General features: G+C 39.8%; 1 protein-coding gene across 1 annotated transcript in view; it reads left to right on the top strand.

Annotated features, from left to right (window-relative positions):
* The first annotated feature begins 1525 nt into the window (after positions 1-1525).
* The window catches only part of LOC121388182 (aquaporin-9-like), a 30233-nt gene continuing 16981 nt past the window's right edge, over positions 1526-14777 (top strand). The window contains exons 1-4 of the mRNA XM_041519451.1: positions 1526-1648; positions 7954-8080; positions 11048-11185; positions 13123-13241. Coding sequence (XP_041375385.1) covers positions 1526-1648; positions 7954-8080; positions 11048-11185; positions 13123-13241 — 507 coding nt within the window. The remainder of the gene's footprint in view (positions 1649-7953; positions 8081-11047; positions 11186-13122; positions 13242-14777) is intronic.

Raw genomic sequence — 14777 nt, 5'->3', positions numbered from 1 at the left:
TGGTGGAGTACAAGGTCACAGATCACATATGAAATTCGGAAATATATCCAAGCAAGTAGTTTGCTGTTTGACTGTGATTATTTTATGGCAGAGAGCTTTGTAGTGGCAACTATTTGACTGAAATTCCATCCCATGCAAATGTAGTACGTTTAGTGTAAAATAGGTATACTACGGCCAGGTTTAGTGGTGTACTCCGGCCGGGTTTAATGGTGTACTCTGGCCGGGTTTAGTAGTGTACTCCGACCGGGTATAGTAGGTGTACTCCGGCCAGGTTTAGTAGGTGTAATCCGGCCAGGTATAGTAGGTGTAATCCGGCCAGGTATAGTAGGTGTACTCCGGCCAGGTATAGTAGGTGTACTCCGGCCAGGTATAGTAGGTGTACTCCGGCCAGGTATAGTAGGTGTACTCCGGCCAGGTTTAGTAGGTGTAATCCGGCCAGGTTTAGTGGGTGTACTCCGGCCAGGTTTAGTGGGTGTACTCCGGCCAGGTATACTGGGTGTACTCCGGCCAGGTATACTGGGTGTACTCCAGTCAGGTTTAATGTGTGCACTTCGGCCAGGTTTAGTGGGTGTGTTTATTTAAACCAATATCCTGGGAAGAAGAGCTGGGCACGAGGGTTGTCTTTCTCTGGGAATGTTCCCGCCTGGCAGACAAACGTGAAAACCCCCATCCATGGGTCTACTGATATTAATAAACGTGCTATAGTCACTAGCGCTAAACAGAAACATATAACGTAAATAACTGTGGTCTGTGGCCTGTATCTAAATACAAATTATGTTAAGTTTTGTTGTCCAAAACTAGCCATTAAAGATCGATGTCTATTGCGTCCAGAACGAGTTGTCTTCCCACAACAGTGTCGTTCCTCCTGTTTTGTGGTAGTCTACTGCCGCAGGGTCTAACTCAATCTGATTAAAATTAGCTCTACTGGGTCTACCAGTAGATCTAACAGCATTGCGTGGACTCCCATGTCCAGGTGGCATTTCATCTATAAATAACAATTTAAATATTGACCAATTACACTTCGTTTTATAGCGTTATTCGGGAGCATACAAATTCTAAAAATATCGGACGAGACTATTTATGCAATAGGCGAACTTGTTGGTCTATTTCAACATTGAAAAAACAGTGGTAAAAGTGCAGTAATAAACTATGGATTGTATAGTAGTATAAACAGATTTTATGGCTATACTATCACGTTTGTTTTTTCGTCTTGAAAGGAATTTTATATAAACATTTATATTGCAATTACTTTCCGGCATACTTCGTAATTCACCCGAATCACTTCGTATACCCTCGGCATAATCCCGAATGTTTTCAAATTCTTTTCAAATCACTGGCATGATTTTGCAAGTAAGGTTTTGATTGGTCGAATGAAAGCCTTTAAAGGTCAACTGGACATGACCTCGAACGGGCTGCTCTTAGATCCACATGTAATAGTGGAGCTAATTTTAATGCCATAAAGGAAACATATTTTTGAAACTGAAGAGACTCCTGATTGTTGTTGTTCTTGTGGTGACACCAAACAATGGAAAAACCATTGGCGAGTTCTGGAGGACGGGCGCTCACTGAACACTTTGACTGGTTCCTGCGTATCTTCTCCCAGCCCAGTGACCGACCGCGAACATTTGGCATTCAGAACGTGCGCCCAGTAAGCTATATAGGCAGTCTTTCTTTTCATGGCGGCGCCATGTTTGGAATTGTGCTTTTCAATAATTAATTTTAATGTAAATGTTAATTTTATGTCATTCTTTTGCGAAACAGAACGCAACCAATACATTAGCGTGCACTTTTCTTTTAAAATGATTGAAATAAAGGTTCAGTATGTCTATACGTGTGATATGATGGCCGGATGAAACACCACTAAGATCAGCACCAACAAAACATGTCAACATTGTCAGCAGCGAGAGTAGAGTGGAAAAAGACATTAAATAATACCCCCCCAACCCCCCCCCCCAAAAAAAAAAAACCAGTCCCCGAAAACCCCAAACAAAAGACAACAACAAAAAACATCAACAAATCAACAAACCCCCCCCCAAGAAAAACACCCAAACAAACAAAAAAACCCCAACGAACCAAACAAATAAACAAAGAAAATACCCTCCACCCCCCCCCCCCACACCAACAACACCCCTCAAAAACCCCAAAACAACCCAACAACAACAACACACAAGAAAAGAAACCCAACAACAAACAAACAAAGAAAAACAAAACATACTGTATGGTGTCTTAAACATGCTTGAAATACAATATCATCAAATACTCTCATCGAAACGTATACACGTCTGCTTAAAAATACAATATCATCAAATACTCTCATCGAAACGTATACACGTCTGCTTAAAAATACAATATCATCAAATACTCTCATCGAAATGTATACACGTCTGCTTAAAAATACAATATCATCAAATACTCTCATCGAAACGTATACACGTCTGCTTAAAAATACAATATCATCAAATACTCTCATCGAAACGTATACACGTCTGCTTAAAAATACAATATCATCAAATACTCTCATCGAAACGTATACACGTCTGCTTAAAAATACAATATCATCAAATACTCTCATCGAAACGTATACACGTCTGCTTAAAAATGCCCAAGTATGCAGCAAAAAAAAGCATTTATTAAAAATAATAAGTTGGAGAATGGTGGGACATTACCTCACACCCTCCACGCATGGTGGCACCAACATAGGCCTTACCAATAATTTTGGGCTTCTTACCGTTTTGCAGGTGGAAATACACGGAATTGTTAAGAGTGAGGTGTCTACATTGTAGACTGTGGCGAGCGATGTTTCTAGGGGTTGTCGGAAACTATATTTTAAACAAAGAAGAAAACTGTCTTGGAGCCGTGGAGTTTCAAGCACCGAACTCGCCCCCCCCCCCTTCCTTCTGCTCTCACTCTATCTCCCTCCCCCCCCCTCTCTCTCTCTACGGGTTTTTGTATTTACCTCTCTCCCTCTATCCCCCTCTCTCTATGTGGGTGTGGGGGGGGGGGGGGGCTGGCGTGTGTTTAAAAATACTTTATTTTTATTTGTAGAGGAAGAAGAAAGCCGCTGTTACCACAGCTGCCAGTGGAGCCATATTACTTGCCCACATCAAACCTGTTGCATTACTGTCACTCTGTCAGTTCGCAACTCCGCCAAGTATATGTAGTATTCTTTTAAATACCAGAATAGATTTAATACGTAAGTCTGTCATTTCAAGACGTATTCCTCGACGTAACTGTAATTAAGAACACGCAGACAGAAATGAAAAAGAAATTAAAGGGACATTCCTGAGTTTGCTGCATTGTAAGATGTTTCCGACTAATAAAATATTTCCACGATTAAACTTACATATTAAATATATTTTCTGGTTTAGAATGTCAGTGTCTTTATATTTAATGTGTTTCTGGTCGTCTTAATATTTGTAAGAAGCCCAAACTGGATTTTGTCTTCAAATAATTTCGTACGTATGAAAAAATTATATTTTAGGAAATAAAATGAAATTTAACCTAGTATAAATATTAGAACGATCAGAAACACGTTTAATATACAGCCACTAATATAGTATACCGAAAAATATATTTGATATGTAATTACAATCGTTAAAAGGTCTTTGTTAATCGATAACATCTTAAAAATTGCAGGAAACTCAGGAATGTCCCTTTAATGTAAGTTATATTTCATAAAACTACGTAATGACTGTGTACATTTGGTTTTAGTCCGTTGTCTGAAGGAGCCCACCTTGCACACACACACCCCACGAATTGACTAAACTATGGGTTTTAAAAAAAAAGAGTTTTTGACCTATATTTTAGGATTATGAATATTAACATTGATAAACTGGGACACACTATGGCAAAACCATGGTTAAAGTGAACCATGACAGGCCCGTAGCCAGCAAGTTTAGTGTGTGTGTGTGTGGTGGTGGTGGTGGTGGGGGGGATCGAAATTTCATGTTGACGGAACTCATCAAACGCGAGCGCCGAAGGCGCGGAGCCGTAGACGGGGGTGGGGGGGGGGAGGGGGTTCCCCAGATATATATATATATATATATATATATATATATATATATATATATATATATATCTATACACAGAGTCAAACTTGTCCTAGCGGCCACCTGTCATCAACGGTCATCTGCCTTAAGCGGCCACTTTTCCCTCCCAAACGATTTATAATGTAAATGCACCTGTAATAAGCGGCCACCTGTCTAACGCGGCCAGCAGCCACCTAAATCGGATCCCAAATCGCTAAAATATATGTATTAAGCGGCCACAGTAAATGTTTACTGTTATATAAAAGGGATATTTTAACAACAGAGATAAGGTGCTGTGCTCAAAGAACCGATCTTCACATCTTCAGGAATACTAGTACCCATTCAGTCCCGGCATCTCTACTGTGTATCAATTAAGAAAGTATGATTCTGGAATGCATCTAATTGCCTCTGGGCAGGCCACGCATGACATACATGTATGTAGATTCACTTACTATGACAATACACCGCATGAAGTAGGAATTAAATGGAAAAAGAAAACAAAATTGTTGAGAACGGTTAATTTAATACATTTCAGTTGCATTTTTTTCTGAAGTTGATTTATAGTCAGCTCTAAAGCACACATCCGTTAATTAGCAGTACAGACGGTAAAACAAGAAAAAACAACATATTTTAAAGACTTTATATGTGTATATGTGGCAACCTATAATCAGCGGCCACCTGTGTTAATCGGCCACTTTTATTTACTCCCTTGTGTAACCGCTTAAGACAGGTTTGACTGTATATATATATATATATATATATATATATATATATATATATATATATATATATATATATATAACCCCTTGCCAAACAATGTGATGACGCCAATTACACTCGAGAATAATACACTAAAGCTAAGATTCCATTGACGCGATAAGCAGATGCGGCATGCGTGATGCGTGATGCGGCAAAAATGGAACTGCATATAGACGACGCACGAGAGTGATTCCACATGTCCGGCTGCGGATGCGATTTGTCACGCGGCTGCGAACGGCTGCGAATGCGGAAACTGAATCGCTCCATGTAGCGATTCGTGCGGGAACTGAACGCAGCACGCATGCCGCATCCGTTTACCGCGTTAATGGAATCTTAGCTTAACTTTTGTTGCGAAATACACGTTAACAAGTTCCATTAAATTGTGGTATGCAAACTATGCATGTAAAATGGCCTGGTCACAGAGCCACGACAAGAAACCGTTTGTTTTCAGTCAGGGACGAGACGTAGCCCGGTGGTAAAGCGTTCGCTTGATGTGTGGTCGGTCTAGGATCGATCCCCGTCATTGGACCTATTAGGCTATTTCTCGTTCCAGCCAGTGCTCCACAACTGGTGAAACAAAGGCCGTGGTATGTACTATCTTGTCTGTGGGATGGTGCATATAAAAGATCCCTTGCTGCTAATCGAAAAGAGTAGCCCATGAAGTGGCGACAGCGGGTTTTCTCTCTCAATATCTGTGTGGTCCTTAACCATGTCCGATGCCATATAACCGTAAGTAAATTGTGTTGAGTGCGTCGTTAAATAAAACAGTTCCTTCCTTCCTTCGTTTTCAGTTGTACCAATGTATTTATAATAGATGACACATCGCAAAAACTATAACAGATTTAATCCTACTGGAACACATTGACTACTAATCAGGGGTTATTGGATGGCAAACGCACAGTTACATCGACACTTGGTCACAGATGAAATCCGCTGTCGCCACATGGCTACTCTTTTCAAATAACAGCAAGGAATGTTTATGTGCACTTCCCACATCCCACAAACAGGATAACACAAACGACGTCCTTTGATGGACCAGTTATGGATCACTGGTTGGGACGGGAAATAATCAAACGGGCCCACTGAGGAGGATCGAACCTTCAGCAAATGGAATCTCAGACAGACGTTCTTGATACGTCCCGCTTCTTAACTTGCATAAGATCATATCATTTCATTGTATAAGTACAGAGTCGACTTGCATTTTCCTCGGGTGCTGTTGGGCGAATAATGTTGCAACATCTATATCTTGGTCATAATGAATCGTTAGGAGCGCCAAATTAGAAAGGCGGACCTTCCCCATAGAAGCACACATATACTGTATGTAGTCGCCGGATGGTTCTAAAGCTTCGGTCAGACTCGCACAAAGTAACCGGTAATGCGCACGCGATCTTTAGCAGAACGAAGATATTAGGAAATATCGGTATATCACACGGTTTTAGGGCCTGTGCGAGGGAGCTCGGTTTGTCTATGGCCGTCCTACATTTATGCCGCCATTGATCCAATTCTGTTGTCACAAGATGAGGCGTTGGCAAATCATCAACATACATCGCTACATAATACATTGTTATTATTTAACCATACCGATATAACTGATTTGACGATTGGGGCGCGGTCTAGTCCGACAAGTAGCAAACCCGGTTACGTTATCCGGGTCATTTGGAGACAAACGTTTATATGTAAAATCCGATTTTTTGTTTTCATTTGAGCGGAACTCTCAATCTTACGGGCCTGCATGACGCAAGAGTTTTGCATTAGAATTATGGGGTAGGGATAAAAAAAATGGACATAACTTAAGTTTAAATTGACAAAAAATACTCTGTGATCAATATTGGTATTGGTGACCTCTGTTCGTTGATGTGTCTAATCGTTGTGTCATTATGTAGGTCACCAAAGGTCAAAAGGTCACTTATTTCAGGCAATGCTTAAAATCTGACATATAAGCATTTATTTGATTAGTACTCTCTTAATATTCAATTATTTTTGTGTTAACAACTTGATCACTTGCTACTAATGATAAAATGTAGCGGGTTTCCTCTCTAACACTATGATAAAATTACCAAATATTTGACATCCAATAGCCGATGATTAATGAATCAATGTGCTCTAGTGGTGTCGTTACACAAAACAAACCTTTTTTGGTGATTGTCGGGCACTTGTCGTATTATTGTATGAGACGGCCCCTGGAAGACGGAATGGCTGAGTGGGCGATCTTGTGACACAACGCCACGATACAGGTCGGCGAACTTAGAATTCTGCTGTCCGGAGTTTGCCGAAGCTTAGCTGAATGTGGGTGCTGTCGGAATTCTTTCTCTAGTGTGTGTATTAGTAATTAATATCTAAATTTGTTTTGTTTTTTAATCAAGGAACTCGAAAATGGTCGATGTAAATGTATTTGACGTCAAACATAGAATTGTTGTGGTATTAGAGCGGAAATCTTTGTCTACATTTTGGTGGTCGGCGATTGCCAAAAAATTAAATAGCTTGGTCTCTGACTGTAATGAGAGCGTATTTATGTCCAAATGTCCGTCTAGCTCTCTTACAGTCGGGCTAATCCTGCCGGTACCCTCCCTATTTTGGGGTCCCTGTTTACAGGACTAATATAGGGACCCAGATGTTGTAAATAAGAAGCCATATTCAGTATGTAATCTTAGTCGAAAACATCTCACAATGTCAGCAAACTCAGCATAATCCCTCTAAACGTAATTGAATAGTAACCATTATTAAAACAAAACCTTTTAAACATTCCCTGACCTTTGGTATACCAGTCATGGGATACTGGTTGGAACCCCACCCCACATCCGAGAATGGATCCACCTGGAGTTTTCATCCTTTGAACGAAAGCACCGTAGGCGAGCGCTCTACTGACTGAGCTAGATTCCACCCCCCACAACAACGCTCCCTCTCCCGTTAAACCCCCCTCCCCGCAAATAAAAAACATATATTCTGATTTTCGTGTTTCATAGTGTAACAAAGACCATGGTATGTACTATGATGTCTGTATGATGGTGCATATAAAAGATCCCTGGCTGCTAATGGAAAATAGTATAGCCCCTGGCGTGGCGGAAACGGATTTCCTTTCTCATTATCTGTGTACTCCTTAACAATATGTTCGACGCCAATTAACCGTTATTAAAATATATTGAGTGGTCCTTCCTTCTTGTTTCAGACGTTTGCTGTCGGTTCCGGTGCGCAGTATATTCTTAGTCGTCAGGAACTGAGCAGCTATTTCACAATAAACGCCGCTGGAGGAATGGGCTTAACTCTCGGTATCTACTGGGCTGGCGGGGTATCAGGTCAGTCACATTAGGGCTTAACTCTCGGTATCTACTGGGCTGGCGGGGTATCAGGTCAGTCACATTAGGGCTTAACTCTCGGTATCTACTGGGCTGGCGGGGTATCAGGTCAGTCACGTTAGGGCTTAACTCTCGTTATCTACTGGGCTGGCGGGGTATCAGGTCAGTCACGTTAGGTGTAAACGCTTTGTATCTACTGGGCTGGCGGGGTATCAGGTCAGTCACATTAGGGCTTAACGCTTTGTATCTACTGGGCTGGCGGGGTATCAGGTCAGTCACGTTAGGGCTTAACTCTCGGTATCTACTGGGCTGGCGGGGTATCAGGTCAGTCACGTTAGGGCTTAACTCTCGGTATCTACTGGGCTGGCGGGGTATCAGGTCAGTCACATTAGGGCTTAACGCTTTGTATCTACTGGGCTGGCGGGGTATCGGGTCAGTCACGTTAGGGCTTAACTATCGGTATGTATTTTCTCATGATAATATTCATTCTGTAAATACTAAATAGACTGTCAAAATGGGCCTAACATGTCCACAAACCATTACTAATGATAGTAAACATAAAACCTAATGGGATTCAAAATAAAATAAATTAAAAAAAACTAAATAATATTTCTTTTGTTGTTGACTATAATAAATTAATTTTTATAAAGAGAACAAAGACTCTATTAAGACTGAGCTATTGGTGCGCTATATGAGCAGTGTGTTTATACATTGCCGAGCGTATACATATTAGCCTATGTAGCAAATTCAAGTGGAGAACAACGCATAATTTTCTTCCTTAGCAGAAGAGAGTAGGCCCATGATATCATTCTACTGAAAACGAATAATAATGAGTTCGCTACCCGTTACTTCGAGTGGTCTAAGGGAAGCAACTCTCATTAAACCACAGCATACAGGCATTAGGTACCAGTATACAGTTAGCTCCCTTGTGTACCCGACGCGCAAAGAAAGAATGAATGTTTAATGACACCCCAGCACGAAGAATACATCGGCTATTGGGTGTACCGGCGCGCAAGGAGTTCGCTTGTTGGTTTTGCACATATCCATGTTTGAAGGCTAATTATTTAGAATTAGAAGTAAATTATTAGACTTAGTAATAGCCAAGGAGTTATTTTTAAAAATGACAGTTGGTTTTCACGAGCAGTGCAAATGGTTTGGCTGTAACGAGGCTTGATATTCATACACCAGATTTCCCCTGTGACAAATGAGGGTTTTTGTAAGGTTTGATGATCAGAGTTTCCATAAATATATAGAGGATAATAAACGAGATACCGGTTATTATCAGATTTATGTCCCGAGTGAAATTTGATAATAACTGGAACCGTGTTTGTTATTCTATTTATTACCTCAGCTATTTTTTTCTTTCTAAAAACCTTTATTTTCCACGCACATGCACGAAGGCCAACCTGTATAGAAATGATGTAAACCACTAAATACGCACTGTTCTGAGAATTACTATAACGTTGTAATTTAATCACGTTCATAGATAATTAAAAAAACACACAAGTTCTCTTTATTCTGCTTCAAACTCTATAATGAACTGCATTAAAATGACATTTTGTTATTAATTTAACACCAAAAACAGAGACCCGTAAACGCAAACTCTTTAAACTACATGGCGTCATTTTGGGTTTGTCAAATAGTAATGACGTCATATTTAGTACCGACAAAGTCATTGGTTTGTAAGCGTCAAATTGTCCAATAGTATTGTTCGTTAAACCAATGCAGAATATTTCTCACTGAGAAAATATGGAAACTATTTTCCCTGTTATGAGTGACCGCTGGGGTAATAAATGTGTGATATCCGCCAACTCCCGCTTGGGTGTGGTTTGTATGGGTGTGGTTTGTATGGGTGTGGTTTGTATGGGTGTGAACATTGTCAGAAATTAGTTCTGAATTTTAAATATTTTCATTTCATTTATTTCATTTCAACGTATTTTCGTGCTTATATCCAATAAAAATGAAATGTTACCACTCTTTACTTCGAGGGGTCCTAAAAGGGAAGCAACTCTTATTAAACCACGGTAGACAGACAACACGGTCCATGATATGTAATTCAGTCCTAGTTGCAGGAATCAAGCCTGTTTTACATAATTATTATGGAACTTTGACCCCTTTTCAATATTATGTAAACTGCCAGTCAAATGAGTTCTGATAAAAACCCCAAAATAAACCCTAAAATCAAAACAAGAACTCCCAACAACACGGGCGTAGCGTGATCATGACCTGGGGGGGGGGGGGGGGGGGGTGTGTGGATTCGAATATGAACCAAGTGGACCCTTTTCTATTTTATTTTTGCACCACCAGAAACTCCATATATATAAACCTGTATAGGTTTTAGTTCTGCAAACGGACCATTTACTTCAGCGGTGGTGGTGGTGGGCGGGTCGTCCAAACCCCCGACCCCCCCCCCCCCCCCCCCCCCCCCCCCCAGCCTACGCCCCTGAACAAAAACAACAATGGAAAACGTAACAAACGGGTCAGTCAGTCAATGGAACCATATTTGCTGTTTGGCTGAAATAGTTTTCCCAATGTTTTCCCCCAACAATGCCTCGGGCTATTGAGCTGTAATTATGTATATAGCTTTATCGTGTACTATAACAGATCAAGTTTGACTTTATTGACGATTTATTCAGTTTTGACAGAGTTATGGTCCTTGAACCTAGGAGATACGAAAATTAGTTTTCCGGACTTTATTTTTAAAATGCCTCCAGATATTGAGCTGAAATTTAGGGTAATCTATAGCTTTATGTTCTGTTACAGATCAAGATTGACTTTCATGGCGACTTACCCATTTTTCACAGTTATCGCCCTTGAACCTAGGAGATACGAACATTTGTTTGGCCCGGTAGGGGACCTGTATTGCTTTAGCAGCACTTTCAGAATGCTTGTTCATTCATTCACTCACTCACTCACTCACTCACTCACTTACTCACTCACTCATTCATTCATTATTTCTTTCTTTAGGAGGCTATCTAAACCCGTGTGTGGCATTCGTCTTCTGTTTACGTGGTAATACAGCGTGGTGGAAGCTCCTGTACTACGCCGTCGCAGAATTCGTGGGTGCCTTCGTGGCCGCTGCCGTGCAGTTTGGGGTCTACTATGGTTGGTATCCGCGCAGTTGTTAACTGATGCATCTCAGGGGAAGTCCGTAATACAGCTTTTACAACGGAGAATAACGCCATAGATTTATATTTTGTTAAACATATTTTTGTTTTGTAAATGTCAACGTCTGTTTTTATACGCAGTCTGTTTCTAGACGCTATAATCTATAACAAAGAAAGAAATGTTTTATTTAACGACGCACTCAACACATTTTATTTACGGTTATATGGCGTCAAACATATGGTTAAGGACCACACAGATAATAAGAGAAAAACCCCGCTGTCGCCACTTCATGGGCTACTCTTTTCGATTAGCAACAAGGGATCTTTTATATGCACCATCCCACAGTCAAGGTAGTACATACCACGGCCTTTGATGTACCAGTCGTGATGCACTGAAATACCGGCCTCGGTGGCGTCGTGGTTAGGCCGTCGGTCTACAGGCTGGTAGGTACTGGGTTCGGATCCCAGTCGAGGCATGGGATGTTTAATCCAGATACCGACTCCAAACCCTGAGTGAGTGCTCCGCAAGGCTCAATGGGTAGGTGTAAACCACTTGCACCGACCAGTGATCCATAACAGGTTCAACAAAGGCCATGGTTTGTACTATCTTGCCTGTGGGAAGCGCAAATGAAAGATCCCTTGCTGCTAATCGGGAAGAGTAGCCCATGTAGTGGCGACAGCAGGTTTCCTCTCAAACTCTGTGTGGTCCTTAACCATATGTCTGACGCCATATAACCGTAAATAAAATGTGTTGAGTTCATCGTTAAATAAAACATTTCTTTTTTTCTTTCTTTGATGCACTGGCTGGGACGAGAAATAGCCCAATGGGCCGACCGACGGGGATCGATCCCAGACCGACGGCAAAGCGAGCGAGCGCTGTACCACTGGGCCACGTCCCGCCCCTAATCTATAACAAATGAACTATCTGTTTGTAGACGCTATAATCTATAACAAATGAACTGTCTGTTTGTAGACTCTATAATCTATAACAAATGAACTATCTGTTTCTAGACGCTATAATCTATAACAAATGAACTATCTGTTTCTAGACGCTATAATCTATAACAGACATCTGTTTCTAGACGCTATAATCTATAACAAATGAACTATCTGTTTGTAGACGCTATAAACTATAAGAAATGAACTATCTGTAGACGCTATAAACTATAACAAATGAACTGTCTGTTTCTAGACGCTATAATCTATAACAAATGAACTATCTGTTTCTAGATTCTATAATCTATAACAAATGAACTATCTGTTTCTAGACGCTATAATCTATAACAGACATCTGTTTCTAGACGCTATAATCTATAACAAATGAGCTATCTGTTTGTAGACGCTATAAACTATAACAAATGAACTGTCTGTTTGTAGACGCTATAATCTATAACAAATGAACTATCTGTTTGTAGACGCTATAATCTATAAAAAATGAACTGTTTGTAGACGCTATAAACTATAACAAATGAACTGTTTGTAGACGCTATAAACTATAACAAATGAACTGTCTGTTTGTAGACGCTATAATCTATAACAAATGAACTGTCTGTTTGTAGACGCTATAAACTATAAGAAATGAACTGTCTCTTTGTAGACTCTATAAACTATAACAAATGAACTGTCTGTTTGTAGACGCTATAAACTATAAGAAATGAACTATCTCTTTGTAGACGCTATAAACTATAACAAATGAACTGTCTGTTTGTAGACGCTATAAACTATAAGAAATGAACTGTCTGTTTGTAGACTCTATAAACTATAACAAATGAACTGTTTGTAGACGCTATAAACTATAACAAATGAACTGTCTGTTTGTAGACTCTATAAACTATAACAAATGAACTGTCTTTTTGTAGACGCTATAAACTATAACAAATGAACTGTCTGTTTGTAGACGCTATAAACTATAAGAAATGAACTATCTGTTTGTAGACGCTATAAACTACTACGACGGCGGTGTCCGGATGACGGAGGGACCAAATGCGACGGCGGGGATATTCTCGACCTTCCCCAACCCCAACGTGTCCACCCTCAACTGTTTTTTTGACCAGGTATAATCAAGACTGCGCTGTTTCTCTAATGCCTAAAATAGCAACTCAAGTTGCAAACATAGAGAAAACTGCATTTATTATGTACCCATTTAACAAAGACCATTCTGACCGTGCAATAAACACAATATTTTATTGAACATATGTGTACAAAATCTCGCCTACGTAGTTTACGTGTTCACGTCATTTTCTGTCAATTCCACAACATTCAGCATAATTTCCTGACGAAGTAATCTATATTACTTGATTAAACTTTTGTTATTCATAATATACAAAGGTGGTATGTAATAAATACAGAACCATATACCACTTGTTTCATATGTTGTGGTATATAATAAATATGAACCACATACCACTTGTTTTCACCGTGTTGTCGTATGTAATAAATACAGAACCACATACCACTTGTTTCATATGTTGTGGTATATAATAAATACTGAACCACATACCACTTGTTTTCACCGTGTTGTGGTATGTAATCAATACAGAACCACACACCACTTGTTTTCACCGTGTTGTGGTATGTAATAAATACAGAACCACACACCACTTGTTTTCACCGTGTTGTCGTATGCAATCAATACAGAACCACATACCACTTGTTTTCACCGTGTTGTGGTATGTAATAAATACAGAACCACATACCACTTGTTTCATATGTTGTGGTATATAATAAATACTGAACCACATACCACTTGTTTTCACCGTGTTGTGGTATGTAATCAATACAGAACCACACACCACTTGTTTTCACCGTGTTGTGGTATGTAATAAATACAGAACCATATACCTCTTGTTTTTGCCACGTTGTGGTATGTAACAGATACAGAACCATATACCTCTTGTTTTCACCATGTTGTGGTATGTAATAAATACAGAAATACAGAACCATATACCACTTGTTTTCACCATGTTATTTATGGAACTCGTTCATAGTGCGTAATATTTAACCCACTAGACCGCCACGTAGTCTCGTAGTATGATATTCTTACGCACTATAAACTCGGAGAAACAAGTATATATGTGGTTCTATATATGTATGTTACACGTTGTTTCAAAAAGTACCAATGTGAGCGAGTTGATTACGATTTAAACAAAACGTAAAATAAATAGTATGTAGAGCGAACCGAATGTAGAGTTCGATTTCTTACAAATACTAAAAAAACACACAAAAAACCCCGGTACTTACGCTTTTAGTTTTAGTTGTGTTAAGTTAAGTGGATGGTTTTACTGTGATATCTAGTCCATCGCTATGGAACAGCCAATCAATGTCTTGAACTCACCGTCTGATCAAAAATAGCTTACGCAAAATGAGAATTGCGCGAGCAATCCTTGCAATTAAGAAAATTACCACGGCAAAAAACAGTGCCGCAACAAAATAGTGTCCACCGCATTTTCCACGGCAATTTTACCGTTAACATATTTGCAACTGGATTGCAAGTACATTTTAATGATGAGTTTGTTATTTGTTTTGTTTACCAATATGCTGTAAGATTCATTTATGCCAGTGTTGACTGAAAGTGACGTAACAGTTAACAC

The sequence above is a fragment of the Gigantopelta aegis genome, chromosome 2, assembly GCF_016097555.1.
Source record: "Gigantopelta aegis isolate Gae_Host chromosome 2, Gae_host_genome, whole genome shotgun sequence".
Lineage (NCBI taxonomy): Eukaryota > Metazoa > Mollusca > Gastropoda > Neomphalida > Peltospiridae > Gigantopelta > Gigantopelta aegis.
This window is presented reverse-complemented; position numbering and strand designations above follow the sequence as displayed.